This window comes from Rhineura floridana, chromosome 4, assembly GCF_030035675.1.
Source record: "Rhineura floridana isolate rRhiFlo1 chromosome 4, rRhiFlo1.hap2, whole genome shotgun sequence".
Taxonomy (NCBI): Eukaryota; Metazoa; Chordata; class Lepidosauria; order Squamata; family Rhineuridae; genus Rhineura; species Rhineura floridana.
The window spans coordinates 60,671,547-60,696,773 of record NC_084483.1 but is presented as its reverse complement, the minus strand read 5'-3'; the positions used below and the strand labels follow the sequence as shown (position 1 = coordinate 60,696,773).

Sequence of the window (25,227 nt, the reverse complement as noted above, 5' to 3'; positions counted from 1 at the left end):
TGAGGCATCCAGGCACCAATGGAATTTGCTGAAGCAGTACACCAGTATACTAGGGGTGTCTTGTCAGGCAGGAGGGCCCGTCTACCACACTTCAGCAGAAGCATACAGGTTGATCTCACAGGGCTTCATGAGGGTATTTGTTGATGCACATGTGACTGCCCAATATCCTCCAAAAAAGCTTTGGTGGAAAGGGGCAGGATAGAACCTCTGCCTTGGCATTGAGGGAGTGGGATCTGGTCTCTTCCTGCCACCTGATGTGTGCCTTTGATCTATTGTCTGTTGGAAATAGCACATGATGAAGGTACACACAGTCACTGAAAACTGAGGGCCAGATGAGTTTTGCAGAGGTCCAGCCAATTGATGGTACGCTGCCCTCTCTTGGAGGCTCCAAATTCCCTGTACCACCCACTTTTGGCATTAAGCCCCCTAATTGGGTGAGGAGCAGGTGCTTCTTGGCAAGAACATGTAGGCACCACAATCAAATCTTTGTATTAAGAACACTGAGTCAAGTTTGTGGCAAGAAAGGGCAGGTGTGCCTCCCCCTACAGCTGATTCATAAAGAGTCTCCTGGAGATTTCTGGGTCCTGCATTGGCATGAGTGACTGTTTCAAACAGTCCCTTAGGAAGACATGCACCAGCACAGTCTGAAGTAGGGAAAGTTACATTCTTGCCACTTAAAGGGGTGTGTGAATTCACAAGCATCACAGATGCTTTCCCCTTTGTTTCCCCTGGTGATTTTGAGCAGTCTTGATGCTTTATTTTGCAGGTTAGAAACCTTTTTCCCCAGCACTGCCAAGCCTGTTTCAATTTTGCATTGTAAGCCACCTGAGGCTATATACATTAAGACATGGTACAAATTTTAAGCAGCAAGTGGGAAGTAGGATGCAAATAAGAGGAGGGAAGTGGAGTGCTAACACAGAAGTAAAAAAGTCCTTTTACAGAATTAGACATAACTCAAAAGGAACTGATAAAAGTAATTGAATAACTTTTAGGAAAGAACACTAGAAAATAATAGAGCAATCAGTAAGGAAAGAAACACTGAGGCAGAGAGCTTAAGGAATTGCTCTGATCTAAATGAGACAGGGAAAAGTAACTAAAGGAGTTTAGGGAACTGGCTGAACCGCTCAAATCTGGTTATATAGCCTTGTCTGGGAAAGGCAATGGGGTGGGTTAACCCACTAGTGTCAGGATGCCTCATGCACACCAACTGGAGAAGGCCTTCTCTGGGTGTTCCTGCCTTATGAGTAGCTGAATGCCTACCAGAGAGGGGGCCTTTTCAGCGGTAGTGCCCAAGTACTAAAACACCATTCCTAAATATATGTACTTGGTGGGTTCTGTTCTCTCATACCTTTAGTGACTTTTAGACTTTATAATTTTTATTTACTTTTATGTTTGAATTGGTTCCACAAGATGGGTTGTTAATGGCGGCTTTGTTTCAATTTTGCATTGTAAGTGCATTAGAGGTTATATGTGTTAAGACAGTGGTTCCCAATCTTTGAGTATGGGACCCCCCTTTGTAAGCTCAAAACATTTCGTGACTACCCCCATGCTAATTGCAATTTTAGTCTCTGTTAATTGAAAAAACGGTATGCGGCAAAACCGTATCTCCAAATATCCCTTTTCATTAAAAGCTCCCTGCAGACAGGGAGGTGTTGCTTTCTTTTCTTAATGCAAAGGTCCAATCAAATTGGGATCCCCCTCCGCCCCGACACTCCGAAGATGTACAGTCCTGTCTCCCAACACCAGTGGGTTACAGTGTTGGGCTAAGATCCAGGTTCAAATCCCCACCCATCCATGAAGCCCACTGGGTGACTTTGGGCCAGACACAATCTCTCATCCTGACCTATCTCACAGGGTTGGTTTAAGGATAAAATGGTAGGGAGTGGGAACCATGTGCACCACCTTGAGCAACTTGGAGGAAAAGTGGGATATACTTGCAATAATAATGAAATAAATACATTTCTGCTGCAATACCAGGATCCCATCCTCAGCCAACCTGCTGAGCTTTTTCTTTTTCTTTTTAATAATTAAGCAACAATGTGTTGGTGGTGGGGATGCTAGATTATGCACTGCAGACAACAAAGTGCACAGACTGAGGAGGGGGTTAGTGCTTTTAGGCCTTGGGATGATCATCAGAACCGATGACTTGGTTAGCGTGCACTTGGAGAATAAAGCGGAACAAAAGACAGATTAGCACACACACACACCTGCCCCTCCTGCAGGTGTGAATGCATTCAGGCACATGGGGGGGGGGAAGCCCTCAGCTGCTGCAACATCTTGGAGAGATTGATACAGATCTGATAGTGTAAGTATGATAAACATTACCTGGTTTCCTCTTTCCAGAATGTCAATCAATTCAGATGCAATCCGCCAGTCATTCCTAGTCACAAGTGTTACAGCTTCCCCTGTGCGTCTATGATAAAGAGTAAAGTTGTCAAGATTGCCAATATTTCTGGGCCCTGTTTGAAAGAACAGAACCAACTGTCTTCAACTAAAACCATTTTGGAGAAGAGAAGTGGGTATTTAATTTAAACCCATTAAGTTAAATCACCTTTATGAACTACCCCTTGCACATTTATTTAATCCTTTTTTGTGCTGAGCATATGGAGACGGGTTTTGCAAATACAATCTATGAAGGTTCTTTGACCATAGAAATACGGTCTACTACCTAAACTGCATCAATGTTACATTACTCTTTCAATTCTCCCAGGCTCTACTATTGACCAGCAGTTGAGCTGCGCTATTTATTTATTTATTTAATTTAAAATATTTCTATCCCACCCTTCTACCCTGTAATAGGGCACTCAGGGCAGCTTACAAAAATAAAATCAAACACGTACATAATAAAATTGTAAACAATAAAATCACAAAACATTAAAATAAATTAAAATACATAAAATAAAATACATAAAATAAAATACAATTAAAATACATAAAATACAATACACACACACACACACACACACCACATATATAGGGAGTGGTACTAAAAGGGACTACAAGGGTAAAATTTAACGTAGAAGGCAGGGGTTCTCATGCTTTTAATGTTCTGCTCTATGTAGATGTGTTTCTGCACAAAATACAGCAAATTGCAAAGCAAATTGCCCTGCATAGGGCATCCTAAAACACTCATTATGCATTACTGTCAAAGTAGACATACAAAATCATAGCCTGTCAGAGTGGATAATGGTCATTCCTTATACTGCAATGAAGACTAAAACTCTGGAGAGAGTATGGCTTTGGGGACATTCAGTGATTAGTAGATCTGGGAAACATGGGCAGGAGTAAAAACTATTTGATTATTCAAGTGACCAATTGAACAAGATTAAACTTGTCTAGGGTATTAAATTTAAAAATCAATGGTATCAGAAAGAAATGTTTTCAACACAACACACAATTCCTTCAAGAAACATTAAGAAAAGCCTCACAGAAGAAGATACCGTTTTCCAACCCTCTAATGCATCCTAGAAGCCCACAAGCAGAACATGAAGGCACATTCCACTCCCATTAAAATCAACCAGAAAGTTTAAGAAAAGCTGAATTTCTGTTACCAACATATTTTTTGGGGGTGGGGGAAGGGAATCTCATGATAAATTTAAGATCCTATGTTAAACCTCCCCCTACCCCCCCCCCCAATTTCAGATAGAAACAAGTTTTGATATCTGGAACTCTTCCAATAGCTGGCCCAACTCAAATAAGGGTAGTTCAGTGATTTGGCTTCTTGTATTGTGCTGAGGAATAATTGTCTAAACACCTTCTTGCATTTTAAGTACTTTGTGTTCCAATACCTAAGGTAAAGTACTAGCAAAGAGCTTAAACCTCACTGCTTTTTTCTTTGAATATCCACTTGCATCTCAGCAAGATGGGTGGTTTCTAATTGTGTCTGAATGTCTCCCCTTCTCCTCCCCCAAAACAAGCACAGATAGGTCAATTAGACATTCCCCATGTAGAATATGTAGGACAAAACATTGATGTTCCTCTAAGCAGCAACAGAGAGACACTCCAGAGTTCCAATTTACTATATATGGAACATTCAACTTACCCTGCACGTCCAGTACGGCCTACTCTATGAACATACTCTTCAATATTGCGAGGAAAGTCAAAATTAAAGACATGAGTGATATCCTGCACATCAAGTCCACGGGAAGCCAAGTCAGTTGCTATCAAGATACGAACTCTGCCTAGAACAAGCACAATGGGAAGTAAATTGATAGCTTACAAAATACACAAATCTGGATCTGACAAGAGTTTTGAACTTAGAAACCATTGTCCTGATCTGAAGGGTGTTTCTCAGAGGTGTTGAACATAGGACATGGTGGGTTACACCACCCCCTCGACTAGAGACAGGAAGCACAGACTGGTCTTTGTCAGTTAGCCACATCCCTCCTTCAGGAAGTTTCATGGCAAGGAGAAGCAGCAACAGATCACGCAACACTCAAGCAAGGAAGTAACACAATCTGGAAATACAACTTGGAAAGTAACTAATTACACAGTGAAGTAATTACACAGTGAAGTATTAGAACCAACTTGGACTCAACTTCCTGTGGGAGGGCCTGTGTTCAACACCCCTGAGAAATACCCTCTGGGTCAGGACAATGGTCCCTTCTCCACAGGTGGTGACTACACCACATGGTGGGATGTTCTAAAGCTTTTACCTTCTGGGTGGGTTATTTTATTCTTCTGTAGCACCTTTTGGAGAACTTGCCTTCCAAATGCTGCCTATGCAGAGGCATACTTATCAATTTTGTAATGTTTTATTAACATTGATGGCAATGCCCCAGTGGCTGCCCTAAAAATCTCAAGAAAAGATGCATTCATTGATAAGACTGCACATACGGACACTGTCCTTGTAGAATGTTCTAGTATGTGTGTTGGTACTCATAACCTTAAAGATTCATATGCTAGTGAAATACATGTTCTTATCCATCTCACCAATATTGAAGCTGACACTCTGCCCCCTAACATTATCATATTAAAAGATACAAACATCGAGTCAGTTTGTCTTATCGATTTAGTTCTGCTTATGTACACCTTTAATACTCTTCTTGCATCCAGAGACTGTCATTCTTTCTCCTTTTGAGGGTTTGGTGACGGGCAAGATGTTGGCAACACAAGTTGCTATTGTCTGTGAAAATATTAATTTACTTTAGGCACAAGCGGGATCTGTTCTAAAGACAACCCTGTCCGCATGGAAAATGCATAGCTGCTTTGCTACAGATAACACCACCAGGTCAGAGACTCTTCTTGTTGACGTGATTGCCACCAGAAACAGAACTTTATATGGCAAGTATCACAGATACATCTTTCTCAGTGGCTCAAATGGAGGCCCCGTAAAGCCTACAGTAACTTATAGAAGTCCCAACTTGGAAACCTGTGGATGATTGATAGACGCTTAAGGGAGGCTCCTCTCAAGAACCTCTTCACCAATGAATGGCTACTTAACGACTGTGATGATTTCTGAGTTGACAAAATATTTAAAACCAAAGAGATTGCTGCCACCTGGTGGTTCAGTGTTGCTGATTTGAGTTCCATAGACAGTCTGCATTGTAGGCATTCTAATAAAAAATTGACATTGACCTCAGCCAGAGATAACCCCTTGGACACTAACCACTTTTGAAATGTTCACCGCATTGACTTATATATCATTGCCATTGATGGACGTTGTGATGTCCACAGTGTTCCTATCACCTGGTTTGAAAACCCTGCTGAAGACAGCTCACTGCTCAACCTTCAGACAATAAGTTGCAAGGACAAGGGTATACTAGCAGCCATTGGGTCTAGAGATCTATCCGAGATGGAATCCTACATGGTGACTGCACACCTAATTGCAGTATGTCCGACTTCCATGGCCTCCTGGGCCAAAATGGCGCAACTAAGATCACTTGGGCCTTCTCTGCCCTTATTTTTGCCAACACTCTTGGAATCAATGGAATCTGCAGGAAAGCATACAGAAGTTCCTTCAACCATGCCACTGACAGCACATCTACTGCTTCTGCATGCAGGCCATGGTACCTTGAATAAAATCTCACCATCTGCTGATTGTATGTACTCTCCTAAACCACACTTGTATTTGGTGGAATACATTTGAAGCCAACCTCCATTTCTCTTGGATGTATCTGTTGCCTGCTAAGCCAGTCGGCCTGGATGTTTTGGTCACCTTTTACGTGCTCTGCTAATAACAACTCCAAATGTGACTCTGCACAGTCCAGTAGCAGTGACACTCTTCCTGCAGACTTCCGGAATGAGTTCCCACTTGCCTATTCACACATTCTTTGTTCATGTTATTGTCCATGCGTAGTAACACAACACAGAACTTGGTGACTAAGTGCCGAAGCACAAATTTTGCTGCTCTGAGTTCCAATCAGCTGACACTGTGCCTCATTTTGCTGCTCTTCCACTGTCCTTGCACACAGTGGCCCAGGCAATAAGCCCCCCATACAGCTATGTTTGCATCTGTGGTAATCACCACCCTTTCCTGCTCCTCCAAAGGAACACCTTGTAACAAGTTTCACTTTATGGCACAAAAAGATGCAGAGGTGCTCGCAGTGGAATTAACAAATGTCTCTTGGATGCTATGGCCCTCCGATATGGGACCTCTGCTGAAGCAGTCTGGAGTGATGATGTGCCCACTGCAGTAAGTGTAGCTCAATTACCTGTGCCAGATGGATCAGACTTGCTGTTCTGTGCCTGACCAGCTTGGCTACTGTCTGCCGAATCTTTGTTACCCATTCTTTGTTGTGTCTATCAGCACCCTCAGATGGACTATGGACTGTGACGGTTGTAGCGCTTTTTTCATAGTTCACTAGAAATCCTCCTCTTTCCAAAACTTGTAAAGTTGTCCAATCATTTTGGGCCTTCTGCTGTGTCTGCAACCAGATGATAATCTATGTAGATACACATGCAGACCTGATGGCACAAACACGCTACCAGGGTTACCATGAGTTGTGTGAAAATTCTCGGTGTTGAGGCCAGACCAAACAGCATTGCCTGGTACTGATGTTGATGATTGAATGTGAAACAGAAGAAGTACCTGTGTTGTGTGTATTGGTATGTGTAAGTATGATTCCTTTAAATCTATAGACACTAGAAACTCTTCCTTGCATAGTGCCTGCCTGATTGATGCCAGTGTCTCCATCTTGAACTTCCTGTGCATGACAAACTGATTGAGATAATTGAGGTCTAGTACTGCTCTCCATGTTCCATTTCGTTTTGGGATGACAAAGAACATTGAATAAACACCTGAGTAACGTTGATCTGGAGGGACTGGCTGTACTGCTGCTATGACCAGTAGATGAGGTATGGCTTCTTGCACTATGGTTGGCTTCTGTTGAGAACTGGACACTGGTGATGACAGGTAACAGTTTGATGGTATTGTGCTCAGTTACACAAGCAATCTGTGACATACAAGATTCAAAACCCACTTGTCATTGGTAAGGACCACCCATGCCTGGTGCTAATGTTGGAGAAGACCTCCTGCTGGTAGCATCAGGATTGGATCCCTTACCTTGGTTTCCTGAGCCTGCCTTACCTTTGTTTGTGTCAAGAACAGCAAGCTTGGCCAAAGTAAAATGGCCCAGCCTAAAGGGATTGTGGGGAATATTCTGCATAGGTTCCTGGGATGCTCTAAGCTGGGAAAAACCAGGGCATCTCGTATAGTCCAGCTGTAGCTTGTCAGCCGAGAAGGGAGGCAGCTGAATCTTATCTGTAGTGCCTGGTACCAAGGTCAGGAGTCCTGAGTAGCATAAATTAGTAGGCTTGGCCTTGCAGTGAACCCTTGGACTGTATCTTCACCAGAGGTGCCATAACTGGCTAATTGGCTCTGTTGCTGGGCAAATTCCCATAAAAGAGGGGTTACTTTCACCAAACTGTCCCATCCCATTTTGACTTACCTGATGCGATGTCTAGTGGTATAAGGAGCCATGGGGGGACCGGCTTACACTTTTCCTGTTTGTGAGTATTCTAGCTTAGGCTAGGTAAGCTTTGTTATTTTGGGTTTGTGCTGAACTTTCTCTTTTTATTTTGTCCAGGTGTCGACTATGCCTAACTGTGCTTCAAAGTATTGGGCTTAAAGGAATTTGTACGCTGCTCTGTTATATGCACTTTTATTATATTTAATAAACTGCCTCATTATGTGGTGTGTGTTATTTGGGGCTATGGCTCTGAAACCAGTACCTTAACAAAGCTACTGACTACTGGATTGGGTTTGGCTGGAGGCTCCAGAGAAGTGAGTCAAAAGTTTGGCTCTTGCTCTTAGGAATATCTGTCAGTCTAGTGGGTGCTCTGAGTTCCCCTTGACTCAGAGTGGGAAACCAAGTTAAGGTGGCAGTCTACCTACCTTACAGGGTTGGTGTTGGGATTAACTCAGCCCTGGTGAGGAGAAGCACGGGGTGTGCCTGGTCCAGGACAATTACCCTGGGGTAAGGGGGGTTGCCTGGGTGACTTTTTGACAGTTTGCGCTTCCTGAAACTGGAAATCTGGATCTGGACCAGGATGGAGCTCCTCCTCTGAATCCTCTCCCTCGGCTATGAAAGGGATGGTCAGTCTGTGGATAAGGCATGTAACATCTGAATTGTCTCTCATTTTTCCTAGCAGAAGACAGGAGGTACTTTTGTTTCTCCTTTGGGTCCACTAGCACTTCTTTCAGCGCCTCATCTCCAAAAAGCTTCCCCATGACATAAGGTGAAGTTGCCAGGTTCAATTGCCTCTCAGGTTCTATGCTGCTGGGGCCACCGTTGATATTGTTGCAAACTGAGTGGAGTCTAACTGCATTAGCCACAAACACCGTTGTCCTGATAATCTTTAAAAGGGTCTTCCATCTCCTTTCTTGACACTGGGTCAGATCATCCACCATCTCATCTATCCACACCAAAGAATCTCTGGCAAAAATCAAGGCTAAAGTGTCAAGGCAGATGCCTCATGCACTTTGCACAACACATAATCTACTCTATGTGTTTTGTCCTTTGGCTATGCTTCTTCTTTCAGAAATAATACCTTAGACGCTAAAGATGCTATGGGAGAATCTACTGTTGGAAATCTTAGCTGATCCATAGTCTGGCTCCAACAAGTAATATTAGCCAAAGACATAAGTCTCTGGGACTGTAGAGGTACAGCCCATTCTGCCTTTATTGTTTTCTTAAATGGAGCTGGCACTCCAGCTTTCATTAGTTGCTGGCTCCCTTCAGTACCTCTGCACTTTTTGAAGTCATGTGGATGAACTCAGCTGGGATCACCGAGATCTAAAGCTGCTCAGGTTTTATACAGCAAAGGAATAAAATGTTCTCTTTAAATAACCTGTGTGAAACCTTCGTTTCTATTTCCACACCACTCTATTCAACTTTTTCAATTTTTTGGGCCCACAAGTCTGTTGGGTCTAACACAGTATCATGTCCCTAAGTATTTCTAGATGTAGCCATGTGCCCAGAAACCCTTCTCTTTGTCACCTCATGGGGGTTTGGGAAGTCTGCACCCTCATCTGAAGAAGAGTTGTATACTTGATACAGCCTTGGTCTTAATACATGAACACTTAACACTTAAAATGTTTTGACTTCTGCTGCAGTTTGGAAGCCACTACTGTGTGTCAGAGTGGACTACCTGCCTACAGCTTGGTTGATTTAAAACTGGTTGTGTGGAATCTTAGCCAGGAGGTGGTGCTGTTGTTTGCATTTGAGCTGCTGTTCTTTTAACTGCTGTGATAAATCTCCTAGTATCACTTCCCTTATTTGCTGCAACATAGATGCAAACAACTGAGCCGCACTGCATTCCAGTGTGCCAACTGCTGCTGCCCCAACTGCTCTGAATGCATACAAGCAGAGCATGTAACCCCTCCCCATCCTTGTTCATATAAGCCAGAGAGCTATTAGTGACATCCATAGATTGGGTCTGGTGGTCGTTTTTTTTTTGGGGGGGGGGAACCTGGAAATCTACAAACTCATCACTTGAATTGGACACTGCATGCAGTACTGATTACTATATTTGCATCTGGGCTTCTTGCGCCATTTCCTCCTCTGACAGAAGCTCAGCTGTGCGGTGGTCTGTTACCTGTTGCTGAGCTATAATGCTTCTATAGACCAGGTCGATTTGGCAACTCCTCTCCCATATAGCATTCCTTCCTAGCTTCTAGTAACCCAGCGGAAGCCAGTACAGACACTGAGTCCTGCCACCGGCATTCTAAGCAATTGTGGATGTGGTGGTTAATTTCAAAGGTGCTGAAGCAGTTGCACTAGCCATTTTGTCTATTGCTCCCCCAACACTCACCTCAGCAGCGAAGTCTGAGTGGGACTTAAGGGCTTCTCCAACACCTGGCATTGTGGTGTGGGATTGCCTTTTTGTAACTTTGCCTATTTTGAACAGTTCACAAAAACTCTGAGCTTCTGTTACAACGTGCAGCAAGAGGGAGAGGGGGAAGGAGAAAAGCGCTGTTGAAGCAGGTGAATACAGAACTTGCTGAGGATTTATCCTGAAGCCTGGGCTCTCACTCATCCCACACACACACAAACAAATGGGAGACAAACACAAGTGACACAAAGGTGTTTTGTTTTAAAGTGCAGAAAACAAGGGATTAGAAAACAGACTGGTTCTGAGGAACATGCTGGGTATCTTAACAACAAAGACCACTCAAATGATTCACTCACACCACATCCACACCAGGAAAAGCTTTTAAAAACACAAGCCTGATAAACAGTGGACAGATGTGAAGTGAGAAAGAAATCACGTCTGTTCCAGTCTGAGACATGAAACTGTCTGAGGGATGGGCGTGGCTAACTGACAAGTATCAGTCTGTTTCCTGTTTCCGGTCACTAGGTGGCAGTGTAACTCACCATGTTGTGTGTTCACCACCTCTGGAGAAATTGACAACTTTTATGTATGTACAATGTGTGTTCAAATACAAGTAAGACTGGAAACAGCCAATGCTTTTCATACTAGTTTACAATATTATACAAAACAAAAACGCAATACATAAACAGCCCTTATTCTGCTAATGTCTGGTTAATATTCAGGCCTTTTTAGTAAATGCACCTCAATAATAAAAAGAGCCTTATTTTTCAACAAAACATTTCAAGACTGGCAGAACCAGTCAGAACACATTCCAATGTCTGTTTCTCTGCTATTCTTATGGCGGGACGGTTGGGTTGCTGCAATGGCATTCTTACGCTACTTTCTTTCAATGGCTATGTTTACATGTAACAATAAGCCAGATTTTGACCTATTGTAGTGTATAAGAAATGAAATGAGTGCTGGTACACCTTGCCAGACTGATCCCAATTAAACTGCTCCCTTGACATGAATAAGATAAACAAACCAGTAAGCCTTAAGTTTGGATTACATCTGGACCAAGGACTGTGGCTTGCTAGTCTCTAAAAAGCTACATCAGCAAGTCAACAACAAACTATGACTTCACAATAACTAATGATCATGGTTTGTTAGGGAACAACAAACCACTATTCCTGGCTCAGACATAATAAAAGGGATTTTCTGGTTTGTTTATTCTGCTTGCACCAGGGAAATAGCACAGTGGAAGTCATCGGTCTGGCTTATAATTGTGTGCAAACAGAGCCAGAGACTTCCTAGTTATGTATATGTTGCACATTAATATAATTTGTTTGGTAAAAAAAAATTCACAGCCGAGTGGAATCGCATCTTCTCTCACACACATTATGATCAGTTGTTTAGTATGCTTATGCTACAGCTCATTTCGATCAACTGCAAATTTACCTTTCTTGAAGTCCTCCAAAGCCTGTTCACGATCACACTGTTCTCTATTACCATGTAAAGACTGAACTGGAATTCCCTGAAGACCAAAATCACTCGACAGATCATCGGCACTAATTAGAAAAGTTAAACACATACTGATTTGTACATTGGGAGACATAGTTACAAGTAAGCACTCAAACCCCTGTCTCTAGTACTCTATTCTGCATGTCCAAGAAAACTCATTTAATGTCCTGTTCTTTAAGCATTCATAACCAGATATTAAACTTTATAAGCATCGATCAGACTTCCATATATTTTTAAAAAATCACTAGCCTAAAAGAGGTAGATGTAAATATCCTCATTTCACAGACAAGGAACGAACTAGAACAGAACTCTGATTTCTGCAGCTAGAGAAGAAAATGTCTAGATTAAGTCCACCATAACAGAATATATGCAAAAACAAAGGAGTTCATCCTGTTCCAAATGTTAAACTAGCAATAGTATATGAAAGATAACAGAGTGTGTAGCATACCCTTTGTCTGATATCACAAGATATACCGCAAACAGCTTTCTTTGGCACTGACTGATATCAGTCCTATGCATGTTTATTCCCAAGTAAATCTGAGGGTACAATGGGGTTTACTCCCAAATTGTGTGCAAAGAATTGTATTGTTATAAAACATGAGATAACTAAGAATATTTTAAAGAAAAAGCATCCTATCAAGATTACATACCAAAATGCTTTTTCATATTTAGAAATAAACTGTAATAAGTATTTTCTGACATTTCTCACTATCAGAAATTGCATTGCCCACACACCCAAGAAGACTCGTGACACAAGCTGGAATAATGTTATATTTATTAAATATAACATTCAACATCAAATGCAAATAAGCCAATTCATCAGATTAAATTGCTTCGGGCAGGTGAGGCCTCCTACAAATGTGGGAATATTCCCACGCCTTCTAAAGGCAAATAATTCTCTTCAGACCTTAACTCCATAGCCAAGGACGTGGGGGAAAACCTCCCTCCTTGCTGCTGAAGTCAGCTGTGGTTCCAACCTCCGCACCATGGCCCCGCCGTACAGGCGTTCACCCTGATGTGCAAGCAGGTCCCACAAGGACACTCCTCAGTTCGCCACCAGGCATTAAGCTTTGATGGTTCCCTGGGGAGTGCCCCTTACCTGTATACTTTAACCGCCTCAAAATAACCCAATATACCTCACCTGCCCGAATTCCATGCCAGCCAAGCTAAACACCACAACCCTTCCCAACACGCCAATCGAATTAAACCCAAGCAGTATGGAGTAGGCAAAACCAAAGGGATCCTGAAATCAGGACCCCCTCCCAAAAATTCCTACTCAGCCCCAGTAAGGCGACTAGCTAAGCCCATACTGACGAGGGTGGGAGGGAGGGTGCAGTGAGGCAAAAAAGGCAAACGCTGAGGGAAGGAGCGGCTTTAAATACTCCGCTCAAACCCAAACCTAATTGGTCCCTTGATCTCACGTGACACACTTGAAATCAGGCTGCTTTACTGATACTTTCATTCATTCATTGGCAATCACTTATGGCAGAGTAAGATTGTCTTCCAAGATAAGGTCTTTAACAGTGGGTCCGTAAGTGACTGTGAAGGCCAATTCTGGATCCACACGGCCTCCCACAGTGAGGACATAGGTTTCCAGATGGAAGATGGTCGCAATGAGGATTTGTTTGACGTGGCTTCCACTTGGCTCCTTTGTCCCATTCGCCCTGTATTCGTGCTTCTTCAAAGTCCACAGCACCTTTGATAATAGCCGACCTCCATTTGGGACGTTTATGGACCAATACTTCCCAGTTCTTGATGTTCATGTTACATATTTTTAGATTCACTTTAAGAACATCTTTAAATCTCTTTTGCTGTCCACCAATACTTCTTTTTCCATCCTTAAGTTGGGAGTAAAGTACCTGCTTCAGAAGATGGTGATCAGGCATTCGAACAATATGGCCAGTTGAGCGAAGCTGATGTTGAAGAATCATTGTTTCAACACCGGTAGTCTTAGTTTCTTCCAAAACGCTGACAATAGTCCATCTGTTTTCCCAAGTAATTTGCAAAATTTTCTGGAGGCAGCACTGGTGGAATCTTTCAAGAAGTTGGGAGTGGCGTTTATAGATGGTCCACGTTTCACAAGCGTACAGTAAGGTCGGTAGTACAATGGCTTTGTAAATAAGCGTTTTGGTCTCCCTGCGAATATCTCTATCCTCAAACACTCTGCGCTTCATTTGGGAGAATGCGGCACTCTCACAGAGCTCAGACAATGTTGAATTTCAGCATCAATGTTAGCTTTTACAGAGAGATGGCTGCCAAGATAGGGAAAGTGATCAATGTTCTTCAGCATCACACCATTAAGCTGGATTGATGATGCTACAGAGGGACTAGTTCACACCTGTTGATGAAGCACGTTGGTTTTTTTAATATTAAGTGAGAGCCCAAGCTTTCCATATGCTTCTGCAAAGACATTTAGGATAGTTTGAAGATCATTCTCTGAATGTGCGGAGACCACATTATCATCGGCATACTGAAGTTCTACAACAGAGGTTGACATTACCTTACTTTTTGCTTTCAGCCTACTGAGATTAAAAAGCTTTCCATCTGTTTGATATGATTTCCACACCAGTAGGAAGTTTCCCCTCAATAAGGTGTAGAATCATATCAATGAAGACAGCAAATAAGGTAGGAGCAATGACGCATCCCTGTTTTACGCCTGATCCGACTTTGAATGGATCGCTCTTAAAACCATTGTTATCCAAAACCGTTGCTGTCATGTTGTCATGAAGGAGTCGCAAAATATTCACAAATTTATGAGGGCATCCAGTTTTCAGAAGGATGATCCAGAGAACGGTTCGGTTCAGTGTCAAAAGCCTTAGTCAGATCAATAAACGCCATATATAAAGGTCAATTCTGCTCCTGGTATTTTTCTTGAAGCTGTCGTGCAGTGAAGATCATGTCCACTGTTCCCGCAGAAGGGCAGAAATCATTTTGAGATTCTGGGAGGACATCCTGAGATCGGCAAGAGGCAATTTGCGAGGATCCTTGCAAAGATTTTACCTGTGGTAGCAAGAAAAAAGATACTTCGATAGTTCCCACAATCTGTGCTCTCACCCTTCTTAAAAAGAGTGATAATTATGGCATCCCTAAAGTCTTCCAGGATCTCATCCACATTTTTTTTATGAGCTTATGAAGTTGTTGTGTAAATTCAGGCCCACCTTCTTTAAAGACTTCAGCAGGAATCCCATCAGGACCACTAGCTTTGTTATTCTTCATTTGATTGATGGCTTTACTGACTTCATCCAAATTAGGGGATACTGCAAGCTCATCTCTAATTTGTTGTTGTGGGATTTGCAAGACCTCACCAGCCACAACAGTTACGATTAAGGAGGTCGTGGTAATGCTCTTTCCAGAGCAGTGCAATAGACACATTATCGTTAAGAAGTTTGGTACCATCCATATAATGTAAGGGATTTGTACCGTGATTTGTTGGTCCATAGATGGCCTTTGTGGCATTCAAAAAACCCATGCATCGTGAGCATCTGCAAAGTGCTGGATTTCTTGAGCTTTCTTTATCTACCAGGCATTCTTAAGTTCTCTAGAGCTTCTTTGGACCTCAGCCTTTGCACTGGCATAGATTTTTTTCTTAGCAGCACAGTTAATGTCTTTCTGCCATATCTGGAAGGCTTTCCTTTTCTTGTTAATGATACGTTCAATCCCACTATCATTTTCATCAAACCAATCCTGATGTTTCTTAGTTTGGTATCCAATAATTTGTTCACATGCTGCAATAATGGATGTCTTCAGTTTAATCCAGTGTTCCTCGACATTTTCAGGGAGTTCCGTAGGTAGATGTTTCTTGTGAGTTGTTTGAAAGCAGGCTTGCTTAATAGGATCTTGAAGGGCATGGATGTTCATTTTACACCTTAGTTTTCTTCCTTGGAGCCTACATTGAGGAACAATATTAATGGCCATAGTGGATCAAATTAATAGGTGATCTGTTCAGCAGTCATCAGCCACTCGTTATGGCCCTAGTGAGGAGTACATCACGACGATCTCTGGCATGGACAATTATGTAATCCAGGAGACGCCAGTGTTTTGACTGAGGGTGCTTCCATGATGTTTTAAATTTATTTTTCTGATGAAAGTGTGTTTGTAACAAGATTATGCTCTGCACGTTTAGTCAGAAGTAGAATGCCATTCAGGTTGCTATTGCCAACTCCTCCTTTCCCAATGGTTTCTGGCCATAAATCAAAACCACGCCCAACTCTTGCATAGAAATTGCCCAAGAGGATAATTTTATCCTCCTTAGGTATCTCTGAAGATGGTGTCCAGCTGGTTATAAAATGTTTCCTTGATGTCTTCATCAGCATCTAATGTTGGTGCATAAGCAGGCAAGTTTTAACCGGAGAGTTGAGTGTCATTCATTAATGCCAATAGGAACTTCTTACAAGAGCTTCACAAGATTATTTTTAATAGCAAAGCCTACTCCATGTATTTGTTGTTCTTGTTCTGGTAGTCCTTTCCAGAAGAAGGTACAACCTTTTTCTTCCTTCAGTTGTCCTTCTCCTGCTCTTCGAGTTTCTTGGAGTGCTATGTCAATATTAAAATGTCTCAACTCCCTCGCGATGATGGCAGTCCTTCATTCAGGACGTTCACTATCTGTATTGTCCAGCAATGTCCATATATTCCATGTTCCAAAGTTCAATTCTCTTTTGCGACTGCTATGTGGTGACCCCACTGGACGCGGTAATCCCGTCAGGGACAGAGATGAGGCAGACTATGTTTAGGGCACCTTTTCTAGCCCCCTCCCCATACGGGGTGAGCAGAGTGGATCCTGAATAGGACTGCTCAGTCGTAGATATAGCTGCCGGACTACTCAACTGCTTGTCCTTGAGCCAGGATGACTGAGTCTGTATCCACCACCCGTGTGCTGGTCCATGACTAGGGGCTTCCGGATTTCACAGTCCTGCCCCCATCACCATTTGCCAATCACCATGGGATTTTGGTTTGAAGACTCCTGTGCGTGAATTTGTTTTATGTGGGGAGATCAGCGCATGACGATCAACACACAATCTTGACAGAAAAAGGCTATGATCCAATGGCATGGATATCACAATGATTTGAAGTCTTTTATCTGCTGCAGCCTTCATCCACCTTCACAGCAGTTGCAATGTACACATTGTTATCCTCCGCCTGTTCTGCCGTTGAGGACTTTCTTGGATCGTACTTTGTCTGGTTCCTCTCCCTTGACCTTACTCTGAATACCGCTTACCATGAAAACCCTATTCATAGTGTTGCCCATAAGTCGGAATCGACTTGAAGGCGGTCAATTTCCATTACTGATACTAGGTAAGTAGTAAAAGTACAGAGAAAAATAATGGAATGTATCCACAATTAAGAGTGCTTAGAGTAGTCCCCTTGAAATCAAGGGGGCTTGAATTAGTCATAGCTAACTTAATCATGCTTGAAATCTGTGGAACTAAGCTGGATCCAATCCCAAAACTTGAAGCAATAGAAAAGGGCAACAAAAATGATCAAGGAGCTGGAGCAACTTGCCTATTAAGAAAGATTAGAGCATTTGGGCTTTTGGTTTAGAAAAAAAAGTGACTGAAGGATATGGTAAGAGGTGTATAACATTATGCATGGTGTGGAGAAAGTGGGTGGAGTTTTTATCCCTTCCCATATAAATAGAAGGCCATCTAATCCAGCTGAATAGTGGAAGATTCAGGACAGACAGAAGGAAGTACTTCTTCACACAATACTATGGAATTTGCTGCCACTACTTGAACAGCTTTAAAAGGTGATTGGACAAATTCATAAAGAAGAGAGCTATCAGCAGCTACTAGTCAAATCCTTTGAGCAGAGGCAGAATTCTCCATATACAAATTCTCCTAGTAGACTAAACCCTAGCATCCAGATTGTACCACAGAAATGAAATGAATGTGCAGAAATGATCAAGTAAGTTTTTATTTTAGGATATGGCAGAAGGCATTATTTGACTATTCACCCTTCTAATAGAAATTAGAACCCAGGCAGAATTTTATCTGTGAATTAATATCCAGATATTCCAAAACCAAATGATGAATTAAAAAAATCTAGGCTGCAGCAGCAAAAAAAGTACAGTGAAAGACAGGGTTAGTACACAGGCAAGAGGACAATATGAGGTAGAGGAAACAATAGCTGGTTATCCCAGGGTTTGTCAGGATGCAGGATTGGGACCCTAGCACTTCAGACGATGAGGAGATCAGTTTCCCAGAGCTGAGTGAGGAGGGGGGGAGAGAACTCTCAGAAATAGTGTTGCCCAGCAACCGAAGAGGCCTTGAAACTCCTGCAGACAAAGTTACAGAGGAATTTCCCATGCTCACCCCCCTCATCGAGCCACAGCAGTTAGACCAGGAAGGAGGGGGAGCTCAACTCCCTCCTCAGACAGAGAAAAGCCCGCCTGACGTTCACCCCCCTCTTTCTCCAATACCCGAGATAGAATCCTCTGAAGGGGAGGAGGTAGAACTGCCCCCATCACCACGAACCCGAAGAAAACAAAAACGAACCATGGGAAGAGAGAGAAGGGGCGGGGAGGAAAGTACCCTAAGGCGGAGTGAGAGAATTCGTGCCAGAAAGCCCCCTTAATAAGGAAAGGAGGGGCGGGAATTCCTTTGTTCTGTCAACTCTCTTGCATGTCGCTGGACACGTGTATTGTGCTCCTTCATGAGAAGGCGAAGTCTCTGTTTGGATATTACTTTAATAAAGACTGAATTGCTTTCACAACCTGGTCTGATTACTGTGCCCAGTCCTGGACACGACAGGGTTAGGGCTGTCTAATCTGCTTCCCCAAGACTCCCATTCTTATTTTTTAACACTATAAATATGTAATAGGTACATATTAGGGTCAATTTATTCTCTATAACCTCCTTCTAATAGTTTTATATAATATGCATCTTTAATGTGAGATATATCCTATATTGTGTAGAACCACTCAAGAAAAAAACAAGATTCTCCCCACCTCTTCAAATAAAATTATCAGTTTTGCAGGTGTTATCATTTTGCAGATGTTAACAGACTTAATTATTCCCATATCTATTTCTTCTACAATATACAAAGTAGGTCGACTGATTTAGCCAATAAATTGTTCCAAGATGAAACAAAGTGTTCTTTCCATTTATATTTCCCCCCTTACAGCTCCAAAATATGTGAGAAATCTGCATGGGATTTCCTACAGCACCACATAGAACCCTCACTCAAACTCTTACACCATTTGTAGACAATCGGATTTTTAAAACTTGGGGTAGACTATCACCTCAAACACAGCACAAAGATCTTCTGCAAGAAACTCATGCTTTTCAGCCAATTTATTTACTCTACCACTTTTCTATGTGGAGTGTCCTGTTAAGTAGCATACAACAGTCATCTAAACAATAAGACATTATGCAAACAATAACATTAGAACAGCCTTTAGTACAGTGCCATAAAAAGTTAATACAAGAAAAAGTTACATTAAATGCCTGTCTGAACAATCGTTTTCAAAATCCATCAAATACAGAGGTCCAATTGAATATCCATATGAAGGGAACAACTGAAAAGGTCCTGCCCCTTGTATTATATTTCCAGCAGCAATGGCCTTTAAATCAATTCTTAAAAGTGCAGGCTAGTTCAGCAGGTTGAAGGAAATTCTTGAGGTAGCCTGTCCACAGGTCATTTAACAGCTATAAAGGTTATCAGCAACACTTTAAACTGAGTTTGGAAACATGGGTAACCAACATAGATACAGGACTGGCACAATATTCTCCAATTATTTTCCTTGCCAGTTTTAGAGGGATCTGTGTGCTCTTCATAGGCTGCATGCCACAGGAAAGGTAATTTCAATGGCACATACAAGGCTACAATTTTTTCCTGACTGGAAGAGTCAGCCTAAGGCAGGGTGGGAAACCTTTATTATCCCAAGGGCCACATCCCCTCATGGGCAATCCCCAAGAGCCACATGCCAGTGGTGGGTGGGAGCAGAGGCTAAATGTTGATGGAGCAACCAATGTGGTCTGTGGAGGGGTATGTGGCCTAGGCAGAGTCACTTGGCCCCAAGGCTTGAGGTTCCCCTGACCTATGGGGTGGACTATTGGTATCTTCTTCATGTTGAACAGAATGGCTTCTGTTGCTCATGGGGCCATTGCAGGATCTTTCTCCTTCCTTCAACAGAGAGAGTGACAGCCCCCCCCCCAGACATTATAACTGCAAATACCTTTCACTGTCTTTTACTTATGACCTGATGCCCTATCACCATAGAGGGGTAAAGATTGAACTTTTGTCCACCTAAGCCCAGGTAGAACATTTGATAAAATCTAGCTTTGAAGATGAAAGCAAGGAAGATACATAGAATTCCCAGATCAAGATCGAGGTTTTCTGACAAGATTGAGATCAGAAGTTTTGTGTAAGGTCTCACATACAAAACCATCATGAGCTAGTATAAATACAGAAAAAAGTAAGGTAGCAAGGAGTTCTGTCTTTTGAGAACAACACTGGTAAGCATCAAGACATATCCTGATTGTTCTTCTAAGCTTACTATACTTTGCGTGTCTGCTGCGTTTTGCTGTCTCTCTCTTTAGGAAAGTATTAGGTTTTGTGCTTATATAATTGTATGCAATGCTTTTCATTAAATATACTTTTATGTATATAGTGTTTAAAAATGACTTTTCAAGAAACTATTTCTTAGTTTGATACAATCCCTGGAACCAAAAGAAAACAAGTAATTTCTCTCATGGGTAATTCTCATGGTTCCTGGTAACCAAACTCTTAAGTGACTTGTGTTTAAGTGCTGAGGTGTGCAGCACCGCATCTCAGACTATGTAATAATAGAAGGGAAAAAAGAGAGGAAGAAACAGACCACTGGTTCTTCATGAAAAAAACCAAAGCCCAAAACAAAAATGAATATGCTTCCTCCATGAAGTCAGGAGCTTGAGATAACCCTGCTTGTTTCAAGAGATGAGAGTCCATATTTGAACTACTACTCGCTTAGATATAGCTTAAGATGGAACCTGACTCCAAGAGGGTGGGAGGGGCACAACAGAGGTCAAAACAACACCCAGCAGTTATTTCTTGGAAAGGTAATTATTTAGAGCACATCATAAATATGAAAAACTGAAAATAAAGAATCTAAATTTAAACCACTGCATTCTGCTGAAGAAGGGCCATAGCTGAGTGGAGGAACACATGCTTTGCATGAAGAAGGCCAAATAATCAGGCAGAAGGTGATGGGAGAAGACCTCTGCTACAGACCCTGCAGAGTTACTGACAGAATAAGGTAATACTGGGTTAGATGGACCCATGGTCTGACTTGATAAATGGCAGCTTCAAGTCATATTTAATGGTTAATAGTGAAGCACAAGCATAAGTAGTTACGCCAAATATCTGTGTTAAGGTTTCTTCTACATACGTAAGTTTCTTTCCCACAAAAATGATGACCTTGTCTTCAGACTTCATCGTGTCAATGAAGTAACGTGTAAAAGCTCTTTTTTCTTCTTCTGGAATAATAACAACCTTCTGCTCTACTGTATTTACTGCCTGTGAAGCCAAATTTAATAAAAGGAAACCTGAATGAAATCTGAATATTGTCAAAATGTCGCATGTGAATTGTACACACTAAGTTGTAGCTAGGGACACTGAAAGAATAAGTTTCAAGCCTACTCAGGTATTATGCATTCAGATTTTGAACATGAGTTCTGACTAGAACTAGCTGTCAACTATAGATTCTGGCATGTTTACTTGGGAAAAAAATTCCACCTGAATCATTGCTGCTGCTGTACATTTCTTTTCTTAGTTGTGTGTATTAAGAATCAACTATCTGCTTTAGACGGCAAACCACAGGCCAGAGAATCCAGATTTATAATTTCAATGCCTTCAGTGGGACTGATTCATGTCACATTAAAGTATTATCCCTTTAAATGACAGTGGGAAAATTGGGCATCCAATCATCTTGCTATATGATGGGTAAAGCAGGACTCTCCCATAGGAAGAATTCCAAATCCAAAAGTGAAGACTTGGAGGGATTTTGGGTTTGCCCAAGGTGAAACAGCATCTCTACAAAGCTGCAGGAGTCACAGCAGGGAACCCTGAAGTGCTTCATGGAACCTCAGTGATCAGACAAAAACAACTATACCAGGAGGGTGGAGGAAGAGCTCCACCGAGACTGACAAATCTAGCTTGTAATTAGAGGAAATGATTTTACTAGTGCTGTCTAATCCCAGTGCTCTGGGGGCGGGTGCAGCTTCCCAAGAGCAAAGCTTATGTCTTTAAGCTTAAGGAAGATGCCTGGATGGAGGGAGAGAGAAGCTTCTTCACAACTGACAGCCCTGGCAATTGACAGCCCTGGCAATTTTACCCAGAAAGCAGGCCCTTTTCATTCACATTTTAAAGGAGCCTATCCTGGGTCTTTGTCTGCAACTTGACTGGTTTCTTTCCCAGAGGGCGCCTCTCATGTCTGCAGTTTTTAGACTAATATATATCTCGCCCTTCCTCCCAGCAGGAGCCCACAAAACTCTATGGGAGAGTAAGTGATTTCTTTCTTTACATACCCAAAAACTGAAACAGCTGCCTGTGCAGGAAAACCACTGCAACTATACTTCTGAAATTTGACAGTATTCATGCCCTTGAAACGGGCAATCTTGCCTTCAAGTTGCATCCAATTCTGTCCCAATTAAGTTGTAGACCATTACTTTTTTAAAATTGTCCTGAGCCAATCTGCTTGTCATTGAGAAGGATGTTTGCACATTCTATCCACTTCTCCAAAAGAAAAAAGTGTTATAGTTGTTTGGGATTCTGAATAGTGAAAGGGGGCAAGGGGGAGAAAAGAAGAAGTGGACCTGGAGTCACCCCAAACCAATTCAGGAAACCTATAAACACCTTTGACCCAGGTGAGATGTTTTCCAAAGCGCCTAATCAAGATCTGAACTGACTCTTATGGTCAATACATATTCCTTACTTCACCAACTGATCACTCCTGTTCTGCCTGCGAGACCTCCAGACATCCATGCATATTCATAACATATATGCACCAAATCCAAAGCTTATGAGCCCAAACAGAATGGTCAATTCTGCAAGCAACTGATGGTCAATCAATCATGCTGTTTGGAATTACGTATGCCGCATTTTAGGCATAGTGGTATTTGCTTAAAATCCAACATACATAATCCCAAATAGTATTATCTATTTTACCTAAACTTCCCTCAAAAGGAAGAAATTTACTAGTTTTAGCTCACAAGCATTGAAGTTTAGTCATGTATATACCTTGTTTAAATGTTATACCCATGTATAGATGTCTGAAGGTCTCAAAGGTAATACAGGTTTACCCAGAGGGCAAAAAAGTGTAATACTACTCTCTTTCTGTGCATAGGAAAAAGGTAGATTACATTATTACATTATCACCTTATCTGGTCAAAAGACAGCTTTTCCAACTCTGACATTTCTTTGTTCCTTCCTACTTTGATAATACCTCAGTTAAGAAAGTATTTTCATCAGAATACGGGAGAAGAAAGATGGTGCTGTAGGGCCTCTCTGATCACCAGAAAGACCAGCAACTTTGGATTCCTCCTCACCTTGAAATCTCTCAATTCCAGCTGCTCATTAAAAGAACTCAAAGTAAAAATAGTGTTTTTTTCCTCTTTCCTCCAAACCCCTTTTCCTTTCGTGTTATGTCATTTAGATTGTAAAGCCTGAGCGCAGGCACATTTGTAAGCCATTCTGGGAGGTTTTTTTGGCTTAAGAATGGGGTAAAAATGCCTTGAACAAACAGAATTTGTTCAAACCACTTGTATTATTGAGATTTTCATTTCAGCACTTTCATTTTAAGCTTTAATTAAGTAGGTGTTGAGTATTTATGCCTGTTTTCATAGTCTAGTTCACAAGCAAACAAAGACTAGACATTGCCTAATCTATACTGTCTTATTTAAAAATACACAGGAGTAACAAGCCCAGAACAAAAAGTAACTCACCGCTAGATCAAGAGTACCAACATACACAATCAGAGGATCTTTCAAATATGATTTTGCAAGACGGCGGACACCATCTGGCCATGTAGCACTGGAGGGAACAAAAGGGTAAGTCATTATGAAGATTTTCAATTATTACTGTCCCTCATTCCAATTCTCTTGCCTTTTCTGTCACAAACACCAACAAGCCAGTTGCAAATGCTTCCCTTCTCTTAACAAAAGATTGAAGAATAAAGTTATCCAAAAATAAGGACTCTTTAGAAATGGTCGCTCTCTCTCTCTGATCTGAACCTTGACTAGGGCAGTGAGAAAGGGGACCAAGTATTGATAAAAAGGGAATAAAAGGTAAACAATGAAATTAAGAAAAGGTGAAGACTATCAAGAACTACTGCCAGTTCACACCAGGACTCAATTCCCAAGCCCAGGGCAATTGATCCTGGCCAGGCACAACCTGTACCTCCCTTACCAGGGAAGAGTAAACTAACAACAATCCTGCAAGGTAGGTAGACTGCCACCACTCCTTAAACCTGGTCACCTACTCCAAGCCAAGGGGAAACCCCAAGTGCCAGAAATAGACCTGCCAAGGATTCTAGAAGACAAGAACCAAAGATACTCTCTTTGTCTTGGTTAAGACAAAATACCCAAATATATGGTAATCTGTGGCTAATTGGCCAAGATGCTTGATCCAGAGCCAATTCCCCACTGAAATCAACACACATGGTAAATAAGAGGTAGCTTTATTAGAATAAAATGTAAGTGGCCAAAAGGCGGGGTATAAATAAACCAACAACAACAACAACAAGAAGCGCAAAAAGTATAGCAGCAAAATAGTTCCTTAAACCAAACACCCCCAAGGGCTAGGTAAAATACAGAGAGTTCAAATCACAAATAACAAAGCTGTCTAGCCTAATCTATACTCACGATTGGTAAACCAGCAGAGTAACATCATGGTTCCACATCTCCCCAGAGATGTATAGCCTGGAGAGCAGATGGAAGATGGAACCCCAGCATTAGGTAGCACCAAGAACACTGGGAAACAAAGACCTAAGGTCTTGGCTCTAGTCTTATGGGGGGAAAAGCCCAGCAACAGCCAAATTAATTAGCCAATCAGGGGGCTTTCTGGAGCTTTTGCACCTAACGGTCATGCACGTCTCCATCCTTCCCAGGCCTGTGGCCTTGAAGTATGAGTCTCAGCTGGTAAGGTGTTCTTGCTTACTGCTTAATTAACTGAGTTCAGCTGTGAGAATGGATTGTCTCATGGCCTCTCAGAGGCTCTAATTCAGGCAAGATGTTTTCCCCACACAATTCCTTGCCACAGAACCATTCTAGAAACCAGGCTTTCTTGACAAAGACAGAGTTTGGAGGTGCTTTGAAACAACCCTGCTTCCTAGCTTCAAGAGAGGATCAGTTTTGAAAAATAGGAACCCACCCCATGCTGATCAAGAGGTCAACCCTTTCCCCAAACCAGGAGGTAGCATTTCCCCCAGTTGTAAGTATTGCTCTCTGGACTCCTAGAAGAGAAAATGGAATATAAGTG

The 25,227-nt window shown here is 42.0% G+C and overlaps 1 protein-coding gene across 4 annotated transcripts in view; it reads right to left on the bottom strand.

The window, feature by feature from the left end:
- DDX43 (DEAD-box helicase 43) overlaps positions 1 to 25,227 on the bottom strand; it is a 41,343-nt gene that overhangs the window by 2,512 nt on the left and 13,604 nt on the right. For all 4 annotated transcript variants that reach the window (XM_061623127.1, XM_061623128.1, XM_061623130.1 and 1 more), the window contains 5 exons: positions 23,694 to 23,781; positions 21,140 to 21,267; positions 11,713 to 11,822; positions 4,043 to 4,181; positions 2,326 to 2,413 (listed from right to left, as the gene is read on the bottom strand). In XM_061623127.1, the coding sequence (XP_061479111.1) occupies positions 2,326 to 2,413; positions 4,043 to 4,181; positions 11,713 to 11,822; positions 21,140 to 21,267; positions 23,694 to 23,781 (553 nt within the window). The remainder of the gene's footprint in view (positions 1 to 2,325; positions 2,414 to 4,042; positions 4,182 to 11,712; positions 11,823 to 21,139; positions 21,268 to 23,693; positions 23,782 to 25,227) is intronic.